Genomic DNA, 18,376 nt, shown 5'->3' on the forward strand with positions numbered 1-18,376 from the left:
GGTTTGCTTAACCATTTCTCACAAATGCTGCCCTTGATAGTGAGTCGTGCATTGATGCCAGTTTATGTGGAATTCCACCTACTTGGAAACAATGGGTAAAGCAGATCAAACATGAAACACCCCTGGAAGTTTGGGGGCTGCCATGTATGCACCAGAGTCCCAACCCAGTAATCATCTCTTCAAGTTCATGGTTAATAGCAGAGTTTCTGGAGTCAGACTTCCTGGATGGAGAGAAACATTAAAAAGTGAGGGTAGGAGACTTAAAGATAACTTTGTTCCCATCCCTGATCAAATCAGTTATATCTGATCTCCATAACTCATTTGGTGCCCACTACAAGGGTATCCTCCACAGTTCATCAGCTCTGGAGGCCCAGGTGTGAGATCTGCCCTCACCATCACCCTCCCCCAGATGGGCGGGGCCACCCTCCCTGACTAGGTAGGGTGCTTAGGGGATGTCAGCAACAGTCAGGACAGTCAGCCATCCAGAAGTGCCTGCACCATGAGTGTTTCTGCACTGAGCCCCATAGGAGCCCTGGGCAGTGTCTCTGGGCTCCTGCAGGTGGCCTCGGTGTTCGGGCTGCTCCTGCTTCTGCTCAAGGCAACACAGCTCTACCTGCACAGACAGTGGCTGCTCAAAGCCCTTCAGCAGTTCCCATCCCCTCCTTCCCACTGGCTCTATGGACACAGCCGGGAGGTAGGTAGGAGCAGGAGAGGGGAGTGGGAGGGCAGGGAGGGCCTTGCTCTCAGGTCATGGTCATGGGAAGCAAGTTCTTGGGACAGAGCCTTGTTGTATGAGAGCACATGGCTCCATGTAAGAACCCAGTTCACCTCTCAGGCCTTGGCTCCTCATCCCTCTCTGGGCAGCTCACTTCCTTACAGGAGCCTGTGCTGGTGTCCTCGGGTCTGTGGGGCACTCCTTCCTTAGGTGGATCTGCAGGCTGTACTTGCAGCCCTATACTTTGAGGACAGTGGCTGTTCCTTCCTGAGTCTCCCCAGCTCCAGGCTGAGCAGCTTACATTACAAGCTTCTAGAGGCTTCCCTGCCCCAGCCACTCCATTCCATCCTCTCTGCCCAGCCCTGAGCTGGCCTGGGAGCAGACATCCATCTGATGGATCCTTGCCCTGTGGCTTCACTGTCTGTGGAGACGACACACAGGAGTCAAAGATGGTGTCAGGTCACAGGAAAGGAAGCTCAGCTCCTGGATGGGGGGTGAACCCAGACACACATGAGTGAGAAGTCTTCCAGCAGGAGCCAGGTAAGGAGAGCTGACGATTGAGCTGTAGCATTAAGCAGAATCTGTTTACTTCTAGCTCCCAACCCCCAAGCCGCTGGGCTGCAGACATCCTCATTTTCCTGTTCCCCAGGACCCAACCCAGAGCCCAACACAAAGGGAGGTTGGACCCAGGTGTGCAGAGTGACAGAGAAGGAGCAGCCTGCATGTTGGTGAGGGGCAGTGCCCACCCATCAGTCTGCTAGCTCTGATCCCAGAGGGGAGGGAGGAGAGCAAAGTGAGGGCCACCAGGAGAGGGGCTCATTAAGGGCATGTGGATTCAACAGGTCTTGGGAGGTGGGGGGTTGCAGAGACCTGAGGCTTTGGACTCAGAGAGGAGACCAAGTGCTTATCAGCAAAATAAAGCCAAAGAGGGAGGCAACTTAGCACCAGCCACAGAGAGACAGCCAAAGCCCAGTTTGTTCATGCAAACTGTTTCTCCATGACTTCCTGATAGTTTGTTGATTTAGAGAAATTGTGACCTTTTGTTTGACTAGTCATAACATTTCTAAGCTAGGATCTGACATAAGGAACAACTGGAAATTCCTCTGGTGACTTTCTCATTACCCTGATGGCCATTAGATAATATATAGATCCAGTAAATAGATGATGTCTATTTTCATAACTCATATTCTTCATATTACTCAAGTGCTGAATCACCACCAAACTGCTGCTGGCCTAACAGATACTGCAGCCATATTTTTCTTACACTCATAACACTGTCTGAGATTTTCATTTATTCTCTGTTATTGGCTAAGTCAGGAATTAGAATGCCACATGTAATTAGATCAAATTAAAATTTTAGGCCAGATTAGAAGTGACGAGGTGGGCAGTGAAGTATTTGGTTCTGTTGCCAAGATACCTAGATTCATATCTGAGCTCTGCCACATATTTTATTTATTTATTTATTTATTTATTTTATTTTTTTCCCACTGTACAGCAAGGGGGTCAGGTTATCCTTACATGTATACATTACAATTACATTTTTCCCCCACCCTTTGTTCTGTTGCAACATGAGTATCTAGACATAGTTCTCAATGCTACTCAGCAGGATCTCCTTGTAAATCTATTCTAAGTTGTGTCTGATAACCCCAAGCTCCCGATCCCTCCCACTCCCTCACTCTCCCATCAGGCAGCCGCAAGTCCGTTTTCCAAGTCCATGATTTTCTTTTCTGTGGAGATGTTCATTTGTGCTGGATATTAGATTCCAGTTATAAGTGATATCATATGGTATTTGTCTTTGTCTTTCTGGCTCATTTCACTCAGTATGAGATTCTCTAGTTCCATCCATGTTGCTGCAAATGGCATTATATCATTCTTTTTTATGGCTGAGTAGTATTCCATTGTGTATATATACCACATCTTCCGAATCCAATCATCTGTCAATGGACATTTGGGTTGTTTCCATGTCCTGTCTGCCACATATTTTAAATACCTGGTTTATAGTTCAGTTTCCTCATTCTTAGTACTGGATGACGATGATAATTATAATATTCAATGAGGTATTATTGTCTTAGACTGGTGCCTGGCACAGAGCTATGGCCACAGTTATAATCACTCTAATTTGTATGAATTTAAAATATGGCTACCATAGGTGAAACCATTGGGAAGAGGGAAGAATTAGGAGGGTGGGAATAACATACACACTACTGTATAAAATATATGATTAATGAGAACCTCCTGTATAGCACAGGAAAATCTACTCAATATTGCAATAACCTCTATGGGGAAAAAGAATGAATATACTTATAGGTATGACTGATTCACTTTGCTGTACACCTAATACTAATACAATATTGTAAATCAACTATACTTTAATAAAATTATTTATTTATTTATTTATTGCATTTTAGGGCCACACCATGGCATATGGAGGTTCCCAGGCTAATGGTCAAATCAGAGCTGTAAGCTGCTGGCCTACACCACAGCCACAGCCACAGCAACACAGGATCTGAGCCACATCTGCGACCTACACCACAGCTCACAGCAATGCTGGATCCTTAACCCACTGAGCAAGGCCAGGGATTGTACCTGTGTCCTCAAGGATGCTAGTCAGATTTGTTAACCACTGAGCCATGATGGGAACTCCAAATAAAATTAAATTTTAAAAAAAGAAGAAAAATGTATTAATACCTGTAAAAGACAAACAATTTATAGGTTTAACAAACTTGCTGCATTAAAGGTGAAATCCAACAAGGACTATGAAAAGGGGAACTTCAAATATTAGAATTCAGATAAGCCCAAACTGCCCTGTCTTTCCCCATGTCCTTCCTCCTACCTCAGGTGTGGCTGCCTTGCCAGCAGAGCCAACACATCTGACAATTGCCTGTGCAGCCCCCTTATTACCTGTATCCTCACTCTCCTTGTGTCTCCCTTTGGGGAACTTCCTTTGTGGCTACAGTCGCAGAAGCAACCAGGTAAGGACAGCCCACTGGAGCCCTGCCTGCATTGAGTGGCTGCAGCCTGGGAGCCAGAGGGCTGGGCTTTTGCCTACAGTGTCAACGCCACCACCACTGTGGGCAGCATGGCTTCTAGAAGAGTCTCAAGTGGATCTGGCCTGACATGCTCAAGACACATGCCAGCCCCCGCCAGAAGCCTGGTGGGCTCACTGAGAAGTGGGCACCAGGATGATCAAGAGAGGGGAATGGACAGACAGTTCAGCTTCTTGGGGTCCCCAAAGGGAACTAATTACAGTCCCCACGAGCAGGAATGGTGGGAGCTGAGTGGCTTTGTGAAAGGAGGCATGCTCCTGTGCAGAAACTGGGACCCCTAATGCCCTGCTGGGCAGACAAGGGGAGATCCAAAAAAGCCAGGTAACAGAGCTGGGGTGGAAAGAAGCTCCCCCTAGTCAGTCCCTGCACTGGATCCATGTAGAAGGGCAGCCATGGTGAGGACACAGAGCAGCCCCATAAGTAGTTCAGGCAGGATGCTTCTCAGTTCAGGGCAGGCTTGTCAGCCCCACCCGCACCCCCACTAGAACATGAGCTTCATGAGAGCAGGGACTTCTGTTGTTCACTGCTGAGTCCCTGGCTCCCTGGACAGCAACTGATCCAGAGTAAACATTCAGGAGATACTCACCAAATAACCAAGTAAATGCACCCATAACCCATCTACTCATTCATGTCATTGACATTCACTGGAGTGGAAACTTTTGGGGATGTCTGCCCAGCTCACCTGCCCTGAGATCTCTTCCCACACAAAAGGTGAGCCTTCAAAAGCCCTATTCACCCCCAGCCACAGGTGATCACAGCCACGCTGTGGCCACAATATTAGACTCCAGTTCTCAGGACAGGATTCAGCACTGCCACCCAGACATGGTACGTGGCAGAATGGCCCCGTGCATACCCCGAAAGTGTGATGTGCCCTCCTCCATGGCCAAGACCCAACTGTACAAGGACAGGGGCTGTTGTCTATTTGTGACCATATCAACAACTTCTAGAAAAGTGTCTGGTACAAGGTAGAGCCTTGATAAACATTTGTGGAGAATGAACACAAGGGTTTACAGGGAGGAAAAAAGGGAGACTCATCACAGCAGCCCCACAGACCCTCATTCTACCCCTTCCCCACCCTGAATGTCCCCTGCCCCTGGACTCCCTAAGATACCCTGGGCCCCCAGCCCTTCTTCGGTCCTTTTTCTTTTCCATATGTTAGCTCAAGATGCTGTCACTTGCAACAAGAATTTTATTCAAGACCCATTCATTCACACTCCCAAATTTACTCATTCCTTCCATTTTAAAATAATTTTTAATTTTTTATTCATTTTTAAAGGTTACTTTACATTTACAGTTATTACAAAATATTAACTCTATTCCCCATGTTGTACAATACATCCTTGAGCCTGTCTACACCCACGAGTTTGTGCCTCCCACTCCCCAACCCCTATATTGCCCTTCCCCACCTCGTCCCACTGGTAACCACTAGATCATTCTCTATATATGTGAGTATGGTTCTTTTTTAAAAATTTTATTTATATTATTTAATTTTTATTTTTAATTGTTATTTCTTTTATGTTTTATTGCTAGTTTGTTGTATTTTTTAGATTCCACGCATAAAGAGATACCATACATGTTTATCCTTCTCTGTCTGACTTATTTACTTAGCACCATGCACTCCAAGTCCATCCATGTGACTTCGAATGGTAACATTACTTTCTTTTTTGTGACTGGGTAGTATTCCATTAGATAGACAGGTAGATAGATAGACAGACAGACAAAGAGATAGATAGATAGACTATACACTATCCATCTATAGATAGATATACTATGTACTATTACCTATAAATAGATATACAATATTCTACCTATCTATCTCCCTGTCTATCTCTACTATACTACACCATACAGCTTCTTTATCCATTCATTCGATGATGGACATTTGGGTTGTTTCCATACCTTGGCAACTGTAAATAATGCTGCTATGAGCATTGGAGTGCATGTATATTTTTGTATGAATGTTTTTATTTTTATTTCTTTGGATATATATCCAGGAGTGGAATTGCAGGATCATAAGCTTGTTCTATTTTTTTTTTTTTTTTGAGAAATCTCCATTATGTTTTCCACAGTGGCTACACCAATTTACATTCCCACCAACAGTGTACAAGGTTTCCCTTTTCTTCACATCCTGGCCAACATTTGTTATTTTTAAAGTGTCGATGACAGCCATACTGATAGGTGTGAGGTGATAACTCATTACAGCTTTGATTTGCAATTCCCTATTGATGAGCAATGTTGAGCATTTTTCATGTGCCTGTTGGCCATCTACCTTTCCTCTTTGGAAAAATGTCTATACTGTCTCCTGCCAGTTTTTTAATTGGGTTATTTTTTAATGTTATTCTTTTTTCATGCACTTACTGAGTCTCTTAAAAATGAAGTGTAATACCTACGAACAATGCTCTATAAACAGCAGGATAATAGCTATAAAATGTCAGTTGTCCCACAGTTGGAACACTGAGTTGAAACATGATAATAGAAATGTTCAGGGAGACTTGGGAACCCTAGGGAGGGACACCTTGGGATCATCAGGCTTGGGTTTAAGTGTAGCTCACCTGGTGTATCCTTAAAATGTTTCCTCACTCTGCAGTGATACAGGATCATATAACCATCCCTCCCTCATACAGGTTTGCCTAGAGCATTACAGAGTTGTACTAGTGCAGAAGCCTGCCACAAAGTACACAAACTGGGTGGCTGAAATAACAGAATTCGTCATCTCATGTTGTGGAGAAAATAACCCAAAATCAAGGTGTTGGCAGGGTTGGTGCCTTCTGCAGGCTGGGCAGGAAGCATCTGTTCCAGGCCTTGCTCCTTGACTGGTAAATCACTAATTTTCCGTATGTCTCTTCATATCATCTTCTCTCTCTGAGTGTCTGACTCTGTGTCAACACTTCTCCCCTTTGTAATAAAGATGCTGGTCACACTGGATTAGGGCCCACCCTCATGACCTCAAACTTGATAACCCCATGAAGACTTTATCTCCAAATAAAGTCACATTCTGGGGGACTGGGATTAGGATTGAGGGGGCACAATGTAGCCAATAACTCTAACATAAGTCTCTGAAAAACATTCGTACACCATAGAGCTCATTATTAAACCTCTAAAGGGCTTACTATGCACAAGATTCTGAAGGCAGCTTTGGGGAGGGAACAGGCCAGCCTCTGTAGAAGGGCAAGATCCAGATCAGCACCCAGCTTTCCAGAAACAGTTCCAAACTCTTAACTGCTGCTGATCAATCCAGAACCCTCTCCCGCTTGCTGTCCTAAGCTTTGCCAGCACACCAAACACTGGTCCTAAAGAGAAAGTTTACCAATTTGTCTTTCCCTCTGTTACAGCACCTGAACGACAATGAACTGCAAGAGGCACTGAGGAGGGTGAAGAACTTCCCACGTGCCTGTCCATACTGGCTGTGGGGGAACAAGGCTCACTTGGTGATCTATGACCCTGACTACATGAAGGTGGTCCTGGGGAGATCTGGTGAGTGCAAAAGATGATGCCGTCTGGAACATCTTTTCCTTCTTGGCTGACCCACCTGGGTCTGGGAAATTCCAGAAGAGACTAGCAGTTCAGTCCTCAATACCTGAGCTCCCTACCATCCCAACACCCAGTGCACAGGCCAGTCCAAGACCAACATTCTTCACTTAAACCACAAGATTAAACAACTCTGTGGGGATCTATTTTTTTCTTCTTATTTTTTAACCCAATTGAGATGATTCTTATGTAAATTTCTCCAGATCTGAAAGACAAATTCTTATGCATGCTGACTTGTATTTCCCTGTCCTGGGTCATGGGATGGCTAAACTGGCACATACTATAGGAAAATTATAGGTTTCTGTCTTATCTTTTGCACTGAGAACGGAGCCTGGGTTTCCTGCCAATTCAGCGTCTTAGTCCTATGTGGGAGTGTGCCTTCCTGAGCCCATAGTGACTGTCAGGACAGAGAAAGTCAGGGGTGGGAGGCAGTTGGAGGTGGCTTAAGACAGACCGCCAGCTGCAAATCATCAGGAAGGGCAGGCAGCCCACAGTCTGGGGGCTGCCTGCCTCATTTGGTCTCCCCTCTTTCCTGTAATGTTGTTCCTTACCTTTCAGATCCAAAGTTGACAGATGTCCACAAATTCTTGTCTCCCTGGATTGGTGAGTACATCTAAATATAACTGTGGCCCCTCCCAAGATGGGTTTTCCAAGAGTTGCCTCTTTGGCTCACAGAGAGCAACAGGTGCCTGGCACCGTGTCACCATCCTCTTCTCTGAATCAAACCTCATTTCTCTTCTGATGAAACCCTTACCCTTCATAATGGTTCTGAGAACCCTCTTGAAGCTCAGCCTCTTCCACATTTCTTCTTGGGCCTCTCCAATGTTCTCAGTCTGGCTTTTATTTAAGTTCTTCCATCGCCTTCCCCCTACTCTTTTTCAAATTTTATCTCCAACTGAAAAAACGCTCCAGCTGGGATCACATTTTGTACCCACATGATATGACAAGCCATTTTGGAACTTTATATTCCTGAAATGTACTGGCCCCTCCTGCCTTTGAAATGATGTGCCTTCTCCTGCCACCCTTAGTTGCTCCCGTGTTGTCCCCAGCCATCATTCTGATCCCTTTTCCACCCCCACAACATACCCAATTGTGGCCCAGGCTATGGTTTGCTCCTATCGGATGGGCAGACATGGTTCCAGCACCGGCGGATGCTGACCCCAGCCTTCCACTATGACATCCTGAAGCCCTATGTGAATCTCATGGCCGACTCTGTCAAGGTGATGCTGGTGAGTACATCCCTCTCTTACCTGCACACGCTCACACCCAGCACAACTCACAAATCCACTCAGACACTCGTGCCCCCAGAAACCCATCAAACACAGTGGCCCAGAATAATTCACCTAACCTTAGTGTGGACACTGATCTCCCAAAGCGAATGAGATCTGGGCACCACCTTGGATCTACACTCTAGTCATTAATAAGGGAAACGTGGGCCTTGGTGTTTTCAGGGTCCATTCTCTTCCCACCTCGGTGTCTTTAAAACAGTAGACTAGAGCAAGGGTCATTCCCCTAGGCACCAGGAAAGCTGTCCATGGCTGGCCTGGCCAAAGACAGCTTCAGGGGCAGGGTGGATATCCCAGGATGTCACTCAGATGGGCTCTGGCCTGGAGCCCGGGGCTTCTGCATGGAATTGGGCCAATCATGAGAGGAAATGAGACCAGGTCTACCCTCTCAGACCTGGGTCCTGCCATGACATGACACCCCCCATTAGGATTCTAATTTATCACCACCTGGTCTCAGCTAACGTTTTATGGATGAAAAAAAAAAGTCTATGATTCTCTTTTAGAGACCCCAGTATTAGACTCTTCCACTTTCTCTTGCGTGACAAACTTGCTTACCATGTTGGACATCAATTGTCTAGCTCAGTTCTCAGGTCACAAAGATTTCCCCTTTGTCCTCTGAGAAATGATGCTTTCTGGCCTGCTAGAAGGTGGTTATCATTATAAATTGTTCCCACTTTGAACACAAATTCAGAATATTTGGAGAAAACTAGTTTATTTATATAATAAATGGTTCTGAGAAAATAGCCATCGCATTACTCATGTGCTTTACAGTCTTAAATTGCTAAACACATGCACTTAGAAAGCTAGGGCATCTCATCAGAAGATGTGGAGAGACAGAGAGAGACCCCAGCCCTGCCAGAACAGGTCTCCTGTCCCCCTCCCACTACAGGACAAATGGGAGCAGCTTGTCACCCAGGACTCACATCTGGAGATCTTTGGACACGTCTCCTTGATGACCCTGGACACCGTCATGAAGTGTGCCTTCAGCTACCAGGGCAGCGTCCAGACAGATAGGTCAGTGACAACCTTTCAGTGGCAGGTGCTTGTTCTCACCAGATGGGGAGGACCTCCCTGGGAGCTACTTAGGGCAGCACAGATGCTTCCCAGCCCAAAAAGCAACATTCTGCTGGGAGTCCGGGATCATGGACAGATTCCAGCCCAGACAAAACCTTGACTCAGTCACAGAGGATCCTGATCTCCAACACAGGGAGACACCTGGCTGCTCAGGCCACTTGTGAAGGACAGAGGGTCCAGGGAACTGTGGGACAGAAGGACAAATGCCTCAGTGCTACCTTTCCCCACTGACTGAGGACGCCTCCCCCTAGAGCCCCACTCCTTATCCACGTCAGCATCTCCCTCCACTCTCTCTTCTGCATCCTTTCCCTTCAGGAACTCCCATTCCTACATTCAGGCCGTTGGGAACCTCAACAGTCTGTTTGTTGCTCGTTTGAGAAGTGCCCTCTACCAGAACGACATCATCTATAGGCTGAGCCCTGAAGGCCGCCTGAGCCGCCAGGCCTGCCAGCTGGCCCATCAACACACAGGTTCTGTTTCTGCTTCTGGGCTGCTCTCTTCCTTCATCAGGCACATCTGAAAGGGACTACCCTTTGACCCCCAGGCAGAGTGAGCCTCCTGCTTCCCTTTCAGAAGCTGGAACATCCCCACACTAGGTACCTCCCTGGGACAGGGACTGGAAACTGAGCTGTCAGGGTGGCAGGTGCTATACAGGGATTTACATGTGTCACCACATTAGTGATGGCTGATTGTGACTCCCTCCTGCTGCCTCCTGGGGATGGGGGATGTGCTGTCGAGGGGATTCTTAACCTGTGTCACACGATGCTGGCGCTCTCAGCCTTGACATGCACACCTATACCCACCCTCATCCTGATCCACCTGCCACCAAGACTGGGCCATGAATCAGGGTGGGGCTATTCCGTGTGCTGTTTCGGACCCCCAGAGCTCTCAGCTCAGCCTGGGAACCACTGTTCTGAAATAGACCAAGTGATCCGGCTGAGGAAGGCTCACCTGCAGAAGGAAGGAGAGATGGAGAACTTGAGGAAGAAGAGGCACTTGGATTTCCTGGACATCCTCCTCTTTGCCAGAGTGAGTATGTGTATGTGTGTGGGGGGAGCCCTGAGGTTTTGACCAGAAGCACAGAGGAAGGGGCCTGCATTCTCGCCCTGCCTCTGCAGATGGAGAATGGGAGCAGCTTGTCTGACACCGACCTCCGTGCTGAAGTAGACACGTTCATGTTTGAAGGCCACGACACCACAGCCAGTGGCATCTCCTGGATCTTCTATGCTCTGGCCTCCCACCCTGAATATCAGCAGAGGTGCCGGGAGGAGATCCGGAGCCTCCTGGGGGATGGTACCTCCATCACCTGGTGAGTGCCCCTGAAATGAGAGCCCTGCCCTGCCCCTGCCCCCAGCTAGTGGAGAATCCCTGGTTGCCCAACCCTGCACAGCTTCAGAATGGGCTTTGTTTCAGGGACCACCTGGGGCAGATGCCCTACACCACCATGTGCATCAAGGAAGCAATGAGACTCTATCCTCCAGTACCAGCCATTATCAGAGAGCTCAGCAAACCCATCACCTTCCCTGATGGACGTTCCTTACCTGCAGGTATGAACTTCACCACACACACTAACCTCAGCATCTATAAGAACACATGGAAGCTCAGACATCCACATGTCCAGCCCAGTTCCAGTATGCTCTGAGTCTTACTGCTCCCTCTAAAGAGGCATACTTATACGTAATAGGGTGAGGTTGTGAAATGCCTAATGCAGAACAGCGAAAGCTCAAGAAACAAAGGCTAGCCCCTGAATGTAGTCTTGTCATGGAGCCCTCAAATTATGATTCCCTTGGAGGTGAAGTCTTGAGAGACACAGAAAAGCAGAGCAGATGTGGTTCTTTCCATCTGGGGTCCAAGTAATGATGGAGCTCAGGGAACCCCCTGTCATGGGTCAGATGGTCAGTCTCTGAGGAGCCCTCAGGTGGATGCAGAGAGCAGCTGATGACCAGATCTGAGAGCCCTGTCATGGTTGGAGACCACCCCCTGGCTCACCTCCCATTGGGTCTGAGGCCCAGCCCTGCCACATCCTGGCTGTAGGGTCCGAGACCAGCTGTGTAGCCTCTGAGGCTCAGGTCCTCATTCGAACACAGGGATATATATGAGTGCCTACCTTGAGGGCTTCTGTGAGGATTTGATGAGTTACTGCATATTCCCCAGGGGCTCCTCGGTAGCACTTGACAAATATGTGTTGTCACCTAAGTCAGTCCTAAAAGTAAGCCTTCAATTCTTTGGCCGCTCAGTGATGGGTCATGGTTACCTTCTCCTAGTCTGTGTTCCTTGCTTTTTCATGTCCAGACCACCTCTCCTGCATCAGCATCATTCATTCAGAGTGATGGGGAGTGGCTCTCATGGTGGCTCCCAAGCCTTCTGTGCAGGCACACACCCCCTGCTGCCATGCAAACCATCAGTCTTCTCTCTTCATCTCCCCACAGGAATCATAATCTCACTCTCCATTTATGCCCTTCACCACAACCCAAAGGTGTGGCCGAACCCAGAGGTATGATGATGGCCCCAGGAGGAGGGATGGGATGCTGTCTTCAGATCAACACCTCCTTCCACTCCTTCTCTGGGATTTTTGTCCCCTTGTGGATGAGTGGAGGAGTGTGACACACATCCACCGTCCTGGCCCCCATGCTCTCTTTGCAGGTGTTTGACCCATCCCGCTTTGCCCCCGGTTCTGCTCAACACAGCCACGCTTTCCTGCCCTTCTCAGGAGGATCCAGGTGAGGCCTTTTGGACTTGGGTCAGCCAAGTGTCACTGGGTACTACCCTAGGTCTGTGACCTTGAATATTTACATGCGATATATGCAGATATGCCCTTTATGTTGGTGTGGGGAGGGAGTGTTGTATCTGTCTGTCCAAAAGAAAGGTGGCCTTAATCTCCCACCCCAGACTGAACCATGGCTCTCACTCAATGGCTGGCCACATTCCTGTAGTGGTGATTGTTCCAGTGTATAGGGTATTGTAGTGTTTTCCTTACCATAAAATAATGACTACAGAGTTAGAATTACTTACCTTAGTTAAAGTCCAGTGTCATCTGTTTTCATTGTCATAATTTTAAAGGGTGGATTTTTGGAGTTTCTTTTGTGGCTCAGGGGCTTAAGTACCTGACATAATGTCCATGAGTGTGCAGGTTCAATCCCTGGTCTTGCTCAGTGGGGTAAGGATCCAGTGTTGTCTTCATGCTACAGCATAGGTCACAGATGAGGCTCAGATCTGGGGTTGCCTTGACCGAGGTATAGGCCTGCAGCTGCAGCTCTGATTTGATCCCTAGTCCTGGATCTTCCATATGCCACAGGTGCAGCTATCAAAAAGAAGAAAAAAAGGATTTTTATTTTATATCTTCTCAGTCCCACCTTTTCTACTTAGTTCACCATTCCATCCTGCTTCATCATGAATATTGTGACTTTGTGTTCATTTTTATATGCCTTGTATGTCTCAATTGTTGAGGCCACATGCTAGAAAAGTGATGGCAGCCTTTCAAGAAAGTTTGATACCAATTTTTGTCACCTCTGCACTTGTAGTCTTTCCACAAGAAGTTTTGATGGCATATTAATGTCTTTTTCACATGACAGTTTCCCCAGTTTTCAAAACATTTCCTGTAATCCAGAATCTATATACCATGATAGCTTACATTGAGTTCAATTGTCCAAACAGCAAAAGGTATAGAAATGAAACGATCAAGTGCTTTTGAGGGAAAAATCCTCTAATATTTTTATTAAAGTATCGTTGGTTCACAATGTGGTACAATTTGTGCTTTAGAACAAAGTGATTCAGTTATACATTTGTGTACATTCTTTTTTTTAATATTCTTTTCCATCATGATCTATCCCAGGAGACTGGATATAGTTCCCTGTGCCATCCAGTTGGACCTCATAGCTTATCCATTCTAAATGTAATAATTTGCATCTACTAACCTCAAACTCCCAGTCCTCCCCACTCCCTTCCCCCTTCCTTTTGGCAATAAGTCTGTTCTCTGTGAGTATGTTTGTTCTATAGATAGGTTCCTTTTTGCCATATTTTAGATTCCACATATAAGTGATATCATATTGTTTTTATTTCTCTCTTTCTGACTCACCTCACATACTATGATAAGCTCTAACTGCATTCATGTTGCTGAGAATGGCATTATTTCATTCTTTTTATGGCTGAGTAGTATTCCATTGTATATATGTACCAAATAAATCTTCATTATCTGTTCATCTATTGGTGGACATTTAGGTTGCTTTCATGTCTTGTCTATTGTGAATAGTGGCTACTATGAATATAGGGATGCATGTACCTTTTTTTGATTTTTTTGTTTTTGTTTTTGTTTTGCTTTTTAAGGCTGCACTCATGGCATATGGAGGTTCCCAGGCTAGGGGTCAAATCAGAGCTACAGCTGCTGGCCTATGCCACAGCCACAGCAATGCAGGATCCGAGCCTCGTCAGTGACCTACACCATAGTTCACAGCATTGCCAGATCCTAACACACTGAGCGAGGCCAGGGATCGAATCTGCAACCTCTTGGTTCCTAGTCAGATTCTTTTCCACTGTGCCACAATGTGAACTCCGGGATACATGCATCTTTTTGACTTACAGTTTTCTCTGGATATATACCCAGGAGTAGTATATGGTAGTTCCATTTTTAGTTTTCTGAGGTACAACCATACTGTTTTCCATAATGAATGAAACAATTTACATTCCCACCAACAGTGTAGGAGGGTACCCTTTTCTCCACACCCTCTCTAGCATTTGTTAGACTTATTAATGATGGCCTTTCTGACCAGTGTGAGGTGGTACCTAATTGTAGTTTTGATTTGCATTTCTCTAATACTTAGCGATGTTGAACATCTTTTCATGTGGCTATTGGCCATCCGTCTTCTTTGGAGAAATGTCTACTTAGGTCTTGTTCTCATTTTTCATTTGGGTTTTTTGTATTTTTGTTGTTGAGTTGTATGTCTTGTTTGAATATTTTGGAAATTAAGCCCTGGTCAGTTCCATCATTTGTAAATATTTTCTCCCATTCTGTAGGTTGCCTTTTCATATTTTTTATGGTTTCCTTTTCTGTGCAAATCCTGTATGTTTGATTAGGTCCCATTTGCTTATTTCTGTTTTTATTTCTATTGTCTTGGGATACTGACCTAGGAAAACATTGCAAGGTATAATGTACATAAACCATAGGTTTTGCCTGTGTTCTATTCTAGGAGTTTTATGGTGTCATGTCTTATGTTTAAGTCTTTAAGCCATTTTTCGCTTTCTTTTGTGCATGGTGTATAGGGTATTCTAATTTCATTGATATTCATGAAACTGTCCAGTTTTCCCAGCACCACTTGCTGAAGAGACTGTCTTTTTTCCATTATATATTCTTGCCTCCTTTGTTGAAGATTAACTGACTGTGGATGTCTGGGTTTATTTCCGGGTTCTCTATTCTGTTCCACTGATCCATATGTCTGTTTTTGTACAATACCACACTGTTTTACTGTTTTTGTAATATTGTCTGAAGTCTGAGAGAGTTATGCCTGCTGCTTTGTTTTTTTCCCTCAAGACTGTTTTAGCAATTCTGAGTCTTTTATGGTTCCATATAAGTTTTTGGATTATTTGTTCTAGTTCTGTGAGAAGTGTTATGGGTATTTTGATAAGGATCACATTAAATCTGTAGATTGCTTTGGGTAGTGTGACCATTTTAACCACGCATTAATTCTTCCAATTTGGGAGTGTGGGATAACTTCCCATTTCTTTGAACCCTCTTTAATTTACTTAATTAATGTTCTATAGTTCTTAGCATTTAAGTCTTTCACCTTCTTGGTCTTGGTCAGGTTTATTCCTAAGCTTTGTGTGTGTGTGTGTGAGAGAGAGAGAGAGAGAGAGGGAGAGAGAAAATCCATTTTTTGTATGTGACCCATGCAATGGAAAAGTTCCTGATGTGTGAAATATAAAGCATATTTGAAATAGGCTTTGAGCTGGAAAAGAACACTCCATAATGGTTATTGGGAAAATCCTTCCAGGCTGCTGAAATCATCCTGTGAGGTAAAAACTTTCATAGCTTTGTAATTAGTAGAAATAAGTTTTTCCTGAATCCATAATTCTGTATAATTTTCAACTGGCAAATCAACCTTCATAGAACAGATCAGAAGAAAACATCCTTCCAGAATTGGCTCTAGGATTTGGTTTCTGCCATGGTCCAGTCCTTCCTAGTAAACACTGGCTGCATGTCCTACGTATACAACTAGAAGACAGGACATATTAGGCAGCTCAATTCTAACGTCAGAGTCATTATTGACTTTTATTCCATTAAGGGTTTTTTTTTCAATATAGTTAAGCTGATTCCAGTATAAAACTGTTTATTAAGGCTTTCTCTGTGCACCAATTCCTGTGCTTGTAGATGGGAACATGGGAATGGAGAGACAAGAAATACTGTCCCTGCCTCCAAGAGTTCACAGTCAAGAAACAAATGCCTACTCCAGCCAGACATCATTCATTCATCCATTCTTTCACTCACTCACTCATTCATTCACTGAGAAGATTATTGACAATTCCGTGTTCCTGATACTGTCCTGGGAGGTGTCCTTGAGTAGAATAGTGATGGTGCCTTGGGGGTCCAGGGAGGAAGAAGTGCAGCCCACAGAGAGGGTAAGGGTGGGCTGTCACTGGACTTAAACTTGAGTATGTGTCCAGAAGAGGTAGAGGAAGGACATTCTCAATGACCTCAACAGAAACTTAATGAGAAAGAGGAGCTGGAAGGTAAGAGGCTAGTAAGGAACAACCCAGAGAGGGCTTTGATGCCAGCTGAGGCATTCGGATGTGTCGTCCCTGTGATGGCAGAGCTGGAGCTGTGGTGCCTTCAGGAGATGGATGGGAAGCAAGGACACAGAAGCGGCTGGGTGAGGAGACCCAGGGTTGGCCAGGAGGGACATTTCTGCATAAGAATGAGAAGGCTTTAGAAGTGCGTTGACTGAGGAGCTAAGAGGAGGCAGGAGGCTGGACCATGAACTGGGAGACAAATGGTCCAATAGGTTGAGGGTTGCTAACCCTTAGCCCCTCCAGGAAGCCTCCGGGCTATCTGCCTGGCCCCTCTAGTAAGTTGCCATTCTGACTGCCTTACACAACTCTATCTAGTCCTATCTTGGGATCAGAGTCCCTGTATGTCCTTGTAGATGATGAGGGACTGAGAATGTGGCCCACCCTACCCCCAAAAGGGCCTGGCCTGAAACCAGAAACTGCCTGTGGACCAGTGAACAAAGTACTAATTCATGTTTAGTGATCCCCTTGACTCTGTGGCTTAGAGCGCTGACCCTCCCCAAAGGATTTCCTGGGGCTATGAGCAGAAGTAGGAGTGAGGAGCTGGTCCTGGAGAGAGCTGGGCTTTGTCAAAGGTCAGGGGGAGAGTGGACCAAGGCTTCACAGCAAGGCAAGTGTGACCTGTTAGGAAAAGGTGTCAGGGCTGCGGCACATGTTTCTGGCCAGGGCTCAGTGGCCAAAGCCTGCCCAGCTCAGAACAGGCTTAAATATCACTTGCCCTCTCATTTTCCCTCCCTGGCCCAGGAATTGCATCGGGAAGCAGTTTGCCATGAATGAGATGAAGGTGGCTGTGGCCCTGACCCTACTCCGCTTTGAGCTGGCACTGGATGCCTCCAGGGTCCCCATCCCACTAAGAAGAGTTGTGTTGAAGTCCAAGAATGGTATCCACCTGTATCTCAGGAAGCTCCCCTGACCTTTGAGGGGACAAGGACAAACTGCCATCCTTTCTTCCTATCACTCTCCCTGCCTGCCTCTCTGCCCACTTTCTGCTTTCTTTCTGCCCAGCTGCCAGCCTACTTCATCTACTTCCTTCCTCTCAGAACCTCTAACCCTTTCCAAGGCTTCCTGCTTGGTTTTCTGTTGCCTTTCTCCTACACACCTGTGTCTCTGACTGTCCTGCTAACTCCTCATCACCTGCCTGTTCCAGCCAGTCTGCCCTCTCCCTGCCTTGCTTCCCTTCTGCCTGCTTGTCTGCCTTCTCGGAATCTCTTCTTTCTGATACAATAGTTCACCAGAAACCTACTGACATGCAATGACACAAATTTACAATCTTACAATTTAGGAGATCAGAAATCTGAAATGGATTTAACAGAGCCACAACCAAGGTGTTGCAGAAGCTCTAGTGGAGACTGTCTTTTCTTGCATTTCCCAGCTTCTAGAACTTGGCTCTTAAGGCCTTTTCAGTGAGTGCATTAGGCCTTCCCAGATTACTGAGGAAATATGCTTTTCTTAAATTCAGTGGATTGTGGATGTTAATCATATATACAAGATCTTCACAGCAAACCCTGGACTTCGGTTTAATTGAGTAACTGGCTGCTACAAGTTAACTATCCAATTTGACACAACAAACTAGGCATCACCGTCTACCCCTTCCACTTGGCATCCATATGCATCCCTGGAACCATACTTAATCTGCAAATAAAAACTGTGTTAAATCATACTTCTGCCCACTATCCTGAGTATAATTGAAAAGTGTACCTTCAAGACATTGCAAAGCCATCAGATGGTGTTCACTCTTCTCCCTGATATCCTGGAGCTATAATGCTGTGATGTAAAGTTAACCACTATTGGTACATTTTATGTTATATGTAAAGGGAAAAAGAATAGGAAGAAAAGTATCTGAAACACACAAACATTCACACACAGTCATATTCATAATAAAATAATGAAAAATACTCATAATTATTAAACAGTCTTTGTTTCTGCACCTGGTCACCAGGCCATAAAAA

The 18,376-nt window shown here is 45.7% G+C and overlaps 1 protein-coding gene across 2 annotated transcripts; it reads left to right on the plus strand.

Annotated features, from left to right (window-relative positions):
• Positions 1-466: 466 nt before the first annotated feature.
• CYP4A90 (cytochrome P450 family 4 subfamily A member 90) lies at positions 467-18,087 on the plus strand. Of its 2 annotated transcripts, none has more exons than XM_003127905.4 (12): positions 467-694; positions 7,095-7,236; positions 7,849-7,893; positions 8,392-8,519; positions 9,466-9,590; positions 9,966-10,120; positions 10,573-10,679; positions 10,769-10,959; positions 11,064-11,197; positions 12,080-12,144; positions 12,294-12,370; positions 17,172-18,087. In XM_003127905.4, exons 1-12 carry the CDS (start codon positions 500-502, stop codon positions 17,338-17,340), a joined length of 1,533 nt encoding a protein of 510 aa, XP_003127953.2. In that variant the 5' UTR covers positions 467-499; the 3' UTR covers positions 17,341-18,087. The 2 variants fall into 2 exon arrangements, with proteins under 2 accessions (XP_003127953.2, XP_084820699.1); XM_084964573.1 differs by having other exon boundaries at positions 468-694; positions 10,534-10,679.
• The last annotated feature ends 289 nt before the right edge of the window (positions 18,088-18,376 follow it).

The sequence above is a fragment of the Sus scrofa genome, chromosome 6 (assembly GCF_054392235.1).
Source record: "Sus scrofa isolate SSC_HxYL_T2T_F1_AM1 chromosome 6, Sscrofa_HxYL_maternal_Yorkshire_Landrace_v2.0, whole genome shotgun sequence".
Taxonomy (NCBI): domain Eukaryota; kingdom Metazoa; phylum Chordata; class Mammalia; order Artiodactyla; family Suidae; genus Sus; species Sus scrofa.

Coding starts and splice junctions, on each gene's coding strand:
- CYP4A90 (XM_084964573.1), top strand. CDS start 500: ATGAGTGTTTCTGCACTGAGCCCCATAGGAGCCCTGGGCAGTGTCTCT. Junction 695..7,094: donor TCTATGGACACAGCCGGGAG/GTAGGTAGGAGC, acceptor CCTCTGTTACAG/CACCTGAACGACAATGAACT. Junction 9,591..9,965: donor GGCAGCGTCCAGACAGATAG/GTCAGTGACAAC, acceptor CTTTCCCTTCAG/GAACTCCCATTCCTACATTC.